The 6936-nt window shown below is 47.3% G+C and overlaps 1 protein-coding gene across 1 annotated transcript; it reads left to right on the top strand.

Annotated features, from left to right (window-relative positions):
- Positions 1 to 3236: 3236 nt before the first annotated feature.
- Positions 3237 to 4025, top strand: DFJ58DRAFT_724383 (uncharacterized protein; the record flags this gene model as incomplete). Its single annotated transcript, XM_041385105.1, has 5 exons — positions 3237 to 3359; positions 3442 to 3643; positions 3700 to 3742; positions 3791 to 3928; positions 3980 to 4025. 5 exons carry the CDS (start codon positions 3237 to 3239, stop codon positions 4023 to 4025), a joined length of 552 nt encoding a protein of 183 aa, XP_041247427.1.
- Positions 4026 to 6936: the final 2911 nt, after the last annotated feature.

Here is a 6936-nt window from a genome sequence, read left to right as displayed (position 1 = left end):
GCTTGTTCTGGCCCGTTCTAACTGGTCCTCGCTTGTCTGCGCTCGTTCTCACTTGTAGGTAGTACCCACGGGTAAACCCCTCAACTATGATATGACAACAACGATGACGACGACGACTCGACGATGATGATGACAACTCAACGATAATGACGACAACTCAACGATGACGATGACAACGACAACGACAACATCGACTCAACGACAACTCAACGATAATGACTTGACTCCTCCAATGACTCAACTCCGACGACTCGACGACAATGACTCAATGACAACGACTCAATGACAATGACAATGACGACTCAACTCCTCCTCCTCAACGACAGCAACAACAACAATGACAACGACGACAACCCAATAATGATGATGATGACGACGACGATGACACAATGTCGATGACGACGATATGGCACAATGAAGCGCTGCATTTGCACGACGTCCGTTGTAGATTACTTAATGTCTAGTAGTACTTGTTCATTTGCAATGCATTTGTTTTCATTTACTTTTATGTGTAACTTGAGTTGCAAAAAAAAAGCGATTTCTAATATATTCTGTGTAACTAGAGGGCTACTGTGGAGCTCTGGGAAACTCTGTACAGAGCTGTACAGAGATTTACAGAGATGAGCCTGTCTGTCCAGTGGGGACCAAGCTGTGGCTCTTGTGAGCTGTACAGCTCTGTACAGCTCTGTACAGAACAAAGCAGTTTACTGATGTAGTGATCTCCTCCGCAGAAATAACACGCATTGTTGGAGAGAGGTCATGTCTGGCTCTACTCCCGCTTTACCACAGTTCCGGTGGCAGGTTGCTGAGGTGTGGGTTGCTGGTTAGTTGTGGGCGTGCTAGGAGGTGAAACAGCAACTGCTGTAGGCGCAATACTGGGTAGCAAGAATACTGCTGCATCCTATACTTCTTCCAAGGTGTATGGGTCATCGGGATGGTGGTCAACTAGCTTGATCTCTAGCCTTCGCTTGATGGTGGTATTGACCGTGGAATGGATTCCTTCTAAGAAGTAGTGACTGAGCTCTAGTTCCACTATCCTACTCTTGTCTAGGAGGCATTGCGAAATGTGAAGGAACTTGCGGTAGAACTGTCCGAGTTCTTCCTTCAAGTGGATCGGTTTGCAGACTTGTTCTCTGCAAAGGTTTTCCAAATCAGTGTGTGCATAGCGATGATCGCCTTCGCATCCTGGGTACATAGCCTTGATAGCTTCGACAAACTTGTCCCAATCTTTACCTTTCGTGGCGGGTCTTGATGCCCATGTTTCCGATTCGTCAATGGGCGTGTATCGGATCGCAGCCTTGATGCGCTGCTCAGCGATAAGTCCTGCATAGTCAGCAAGTAGTTCCACATCCTCAAAAAATGGTATGAGGCGCATTGGTATGCCATTGAACTTTGGGCACAGTGTCGGTTCCTCTAAGAGGCATCTTGAATGGTGCGGAAGACATGATGGCGGGTTGAGCGGGTTGAGCGAAAAGAGCGGGTTGTACGACTGGAGGAAGGGTGGTAGTAAATGGTGCTGTCGAGGAAGATGCGGTATGGATAGCAGGGTCGGGTATGGACGGAGGGAGAGTGCTTAGTTCGCTTTCGCGGAGACGGGATAGAGCTAGGTATGAAGGAAGTGGGTACAAAAAGGTTCTGTCTTTCGGGTGACTTGTCGCGAGATGGAGTAGAGGGGGTAAGTGATGATGTGGTGGAGGGAGTGTCTACAGTAACGAACGGAACTTGATGGAGCGGAAGGTAATGTGATGTTAATTGTCCGAGGGGTTCTTCCTCTTCTTCGAAGTCGGGAGTAAGATGGTGGATAACAGTAGCTTCTGAAGATGAGTGGGATCGCAAGTTGAATGCAGCACACTCGACTTCTTCATTGGTGGTTTCTATTACTGAGTAGAAAAAATCTTCTTGCGAAATGTCGCTAAGGTCACGAGGTTTTTGGGTCTCGGTAGGTCTAGGTGGTGTGCCTTCCAGCTTCAAATGGCCCCCTCGTGGTCGGCTCCAGTTGTGAAAGAGAAATAGCGACTAGGCCAGTTAGAAACTAGCGCTACTTATCCAAATAGGCGTGAGTGTAGTATTCGACCCAAGAGGACTGCTATTGAAGCAACTCCCTACTAATATGCAAGGGAAGTGATAGCACGAAGGACTAAAAACCTATAGCGACCTAAGACCAAAAACCAATGAGTAGCACTATAGCGATCAGCGACAAGTGAATTCGAACAGAGAAACATGCATATAAGTGAGAAGCGCTATGTGACGTCCGACTAGCGAAAGCGAGAAGAAATCAAAGGGAGCAAAAGCGAGGAGTAAGATAAGACAGTGCAAGTGAAATGCCTGATAGCGACTAGATTATAGCTCGACTACTGATAGCGATCCCGACGTTGCGAAAGTCAAACTTAAGAGGGAACTTTAGTGACGCGCACTTAAAGCAAGTCAAGCGACACGCGATCAAAGAGATTTGGCAAGAGTGGAATCGATTGCACCAAGACTAGGATATAGCGACTAAAGTGACTCCGACACCAGCAAAGGTCCGGGGAAGGGAAGTACTGTACTGTATGTGCGACAGGTCCATTTTATCATACTGTGTAAGGGTTTGGAATTGCGTAGGCGAGTATAGTAGCGACTCTGGCGAGGGCACGATGTAGCAGCAGGTAATAAAACATGCAGTGCTGCGGAACACGAGGATACATGTAATAAGACCTGTGACTGATGAGTAGCAACATTTAAGTAAAAATAATGCACCAGCAGAGGTAGGTGGACATAGGCAAGACATGGGAGGACGGAATACCTAGGTGTTGGACTGGGCAGCGTGCTATGGGAGAAAAGCGGTTCCAAAGCGGATAGCTTGGGAATGATAGTGCTGGTGACTAGCGCCTTACTCTTTTCCTTTAGGCAAGGCAGAATATGCCTATGACACTCATATGCACCCAGCGCTGGTATGATTGTCACACCGCATCGAATTCAAAACCACCGAGCTTCTATATATTCAAAATCAGATGCCAGCTAGTCATGCGGACCGTCTTTTCAACTTTTGGGGGGCCACACTCCTCAAATATGGTGATTCACCACCATTTGCAGATCATCACAACCTTTACACTACCATCAATTCAATTATTTTACGGGAGGTAAAGTGGCAGGGCTTCTCTTGTGCCTACTCGGGTGTGAAACCTGACGGAAGCTACCCATCCTGGATGGATGGAAAATATGATGTTTAGTACCGAGATCCTCGGGAAGTTGTTCGCAGAATGTTGGCAAACCCCTCATACTCTGCTGAAATGGATTATCAGCCCTATCGCAAGTATTCTACCAATGGAGATGAGTGCCAGTTTCAGGATTTCATGTCTGCTGATTGGGCTTTGGACCAGGCAGTGAGTATTTTACTTTGATCACGCTAGAACTACCGAAATTCTCCGGTCCCTTCATACAAGACACTAACATCACCTCTTACAGGACATCATTGCTGGAGACCCAGAGATGCATGGCTCAACTTTTGTGCCTGTCATCCTTGGGAGTGACAAAATGACAGTTTTGGTTGCAATGGGAAATAATGAGTACTATCCCCTCTATCTCTCCATAGGAAATGTGCACAACAATGTCCGACGTGTGCATCAAGATGCGGTCGCTGTCATTGGGTTCCTCACAATGCCTAAAAGTAAGGTTTTTTTTCTGACCTATCACAACATGCTCATATACAGTTCAACTATCTAGTAACAAAGGAACATGCCGCAGATGCGAAGTTTCACAAATTCCAGTGCCAGTTGTTTCATTCATCACTCTCCAGAATACTCAAAACTCTTAGGCCAAGCATGATGAAGCCAGAGGTTGCTAAGTTTGGCAATGGGCATTTTTGGCGGGTGATTTGTGGCTTGGGGCCATACATTGCTGATTATGAAGAACAAGTACTCCTTGCGTGCATAGTACGCGGTTGGTGTGCGAGGTAACTTCCTTTTGTGTCATTTGTGTGTGCTAGGACTCAATTCTTTTATAGATGTTGTGCATCTTGTGAAGACCTCAATACAGATGCACTCAACTGATGCCCATGACTAGTGGGATTCAAAGTAAAATTTTGAATATTCAAGAAACACGCTGAAAGCGTGTTGAAACGTGTTTGAAAGAATTGCGAAAATTTTCAAAGTGTGAATTTAAACTCCGCTCGATTACCTTAGCCACGCATACAAGTCGACGATTAGGGGTTAGGGTTAGACGCAATGCCTTGAACATCCGTGCATCAAGACCTCTTACACCAGCTAGACGCTGCTTCGCTGCAAGTTGCATTGGCTTGTATAGAGCATGCTAGACGTAATACAGAAGATTCTGAATCATCCGGCTCCGATAGCTCAATCCTAAGTCCTATGATTATATCCCCAATATCTCCTCTATCAGATATGTCTGACGGTTCAACTAACTCAAGTACCGACTCCTCTGATATTGATCTACACTTTCTGCGCCTTTTGGGAGATATTGTAGCACTTCATGATGAAATAGAGAGAGCACGAGTCCTCCATCGCCCTGACAAGCCCCCCATGCATGCGCCGCAGATTCAGCTCTTACCTCATTTTGCTGCCCATCACCCAGATCTCTTTCACCAGAAATTGCGTGTATACCCTGACGTTTTCGATGACATCCTTGACTATATCAGTGATAGTCCCATTTTCCAAAACTACTCAAACAACCGTCAGCTTCCCATCGCCTTACAGCTTGCAATATTTCTAAATCGTGCAGGTCACTATGGCAACGCGATAGCTAACGAATATGTCTGCCAATGAGCGGGGTGTTAGCGTCGGATCAGTCACTAACTGCACCAATCGTGTCATGATCGCTCTACTCGAGCATCATGATGAATTCATCTTCTTCCCAAGTCTCACTTCAAATGACGCTGCTCGTGCCCGAGACTATGTCTCGAAGATCTGCCCACAATGGCGTAACAGTATCTTTGCTACAGATGGCTCTATGGTCAACCTCTGCTATAAGCCGGGGCTCTTCGGAGACATGTTTTACAACCGCAAGTCTGATTTCTCCCTCAATTGCCAGGTATGTCGTTTTTCTTCTCAGATTTCAACTGATAGACCTCTTATAGGTAGTGGTAATGCCTCATAACCTCCTTATAGTGGATTATTCAATTGGCCACGTCAGTAGCGCACACGACGCATATGCTTTCCACTCGATGCGTGTTTTTCAAGAGCATGAGATGCTCCTTGGAGATGAGCACTGGATCTGGGCCAATAGCGCTTACCCTTTGGAGACCTGGTGCATCGTGCCATTCAAGAAGCCGTGCAATGGTGCACTGAAGTGGGAGCAAAAAAAATTCAACTTTAATCTGTCTACAGTACGTGTATTATTTTTTTCATTGCATGTACTTACTAATTTTTGGACTTAGGTCCATGTTTGTATCGAGCATGCCTTTGCGGCGCTCAAAGGCCGTTTTCAGTCCCTCCGCGAGCTTCGACATCCGATACAGACCGAGAAGCACCTCGAGTACACTTCATACTGGATCATGTGCTGCTTGATCCTCCACAATATGGTCATCCGGTTTGAGGAACGGCGTCGCATCGACACTACAGATTGGGCCAGGAGGCAGATGGGTCTGTAGAGGAGCAGGAGGAGGAGGATGTTGGCGAGGACGGAGCCGGTGGTACGACATATGCAGGAACTCCTGGACAGGCATCTCACAGTCAGTTGATGGACCACTTGCTTGTCACACTTGAGAGGCGGAGGCAGGCAGAGCAGGAGCAGACAAGGCACAACAGGTAACAGTAGGGACATATACAACATGTAAAGCATGGACATACAACAATGAGATTAGGAATGCGCATATCAACGTGACACGAATGAAAGACAAATGTATTATGAATTAAGTGGATGAGGAACCCCCCTTTGATGAAGACGCTTCTTTCAGGTTGATCAACTCAATTTCAAGGCGAAGGGCAGCCACCTTCTCAGACTGAACTTTGGCCTGTGCTTCAAGAAGACGAAGCTCAAGTGCCTTTGCCTCCTGTGACTGTGCGTGCACTGAAGCAGCTTCATCACGCTCTATTGCACCCTGGTCTCGTTGGAATTGGAGCTCGCGCTCTTGGCGGAGAGCATTGACTTTGGTGATTTTATACTCAGAGGAAGCTGCCTTTGCAGAGTAGATGTAACTCATATCATCAGTGAGAGACCCCACCTGGTCAAGCACATCTGATGTTCCCGATTGAACGCGCCCTGAAAGGTTGTGCTTGTGCTGAGTTTGTCAGCATGAGGGCTGTGAGTCTACATGGGACGATGAAGAGAACGTCTGTGCAGATGAGCTGGGGGTATTGGATGATGAGGATGCCATAGATGCTGGCTTTTTTGCACAAGGGGGGCCACAATTCATGGCACAACTGACATGAGACTTGCCAGTGAAAGCTGCTTCACGGCAATCATACTCAGAGGCATGATTTAATGGCTTGAAGGTAGGGGGGAGTGAGGGGGACGTTTGGTATGGGTGTTTGCTGCTTAGACACCGCCGAGTATCGCTCTGATCCCCATAGTTATCTTCCTCCATCTCCAAGTCCTCAGCGCCACCATCCCAATTTCCCTCACCCATTATGTAGTCCAACTCTTCAGGCACAGGGTCGTAGTCATTATACGTAGGGTCATAGTCGTCATGAGCAGGGTCATAGGCCTCAGTAAAGGTGGCAGGTGGGGCGCTGTCAGCAGGTGGGTTGCATATGTTAGAGGTGGTAGCGCGAGGAGCGTCATCATCCACAATGTCATCAGGATCAAAATCTAAAGCCCTCTCTTTCCCCTTTGGTTGTGAGCGTACCACAGAGCTAGAGGCAATCGGTTTGGTTTTAGGTTGGGTGAGCATGTGGAGGCCACCAGCACGATCTTTGCCAGGAACAGAGGAGAAGGTCTTCGGAGAAAAGGCAGGGTTGTCCTTCCACAACGCATCAAGGTCTTTGAACCACGGAAATTCAGATG

The sequence above is a fragment of the Suillus subalutaceus genome (assembly GCF_016647625.1).
Source record: "Suillus subalutaceus strain FC151 chromosome Unknown DFJ58scaffold_19, whole genome shotgun sequence".
Classification (NCBI taxonomy): domain Eukaryota; kingdom Fungi; phylum Basidiomycota; class Agaricomycetes; order Boletales; family Suillaceae; genus Suillus; species Suillus subalutaceus.
This window is presented reverse-complemented; position numbering and strand designations above follow the sequence as displayed.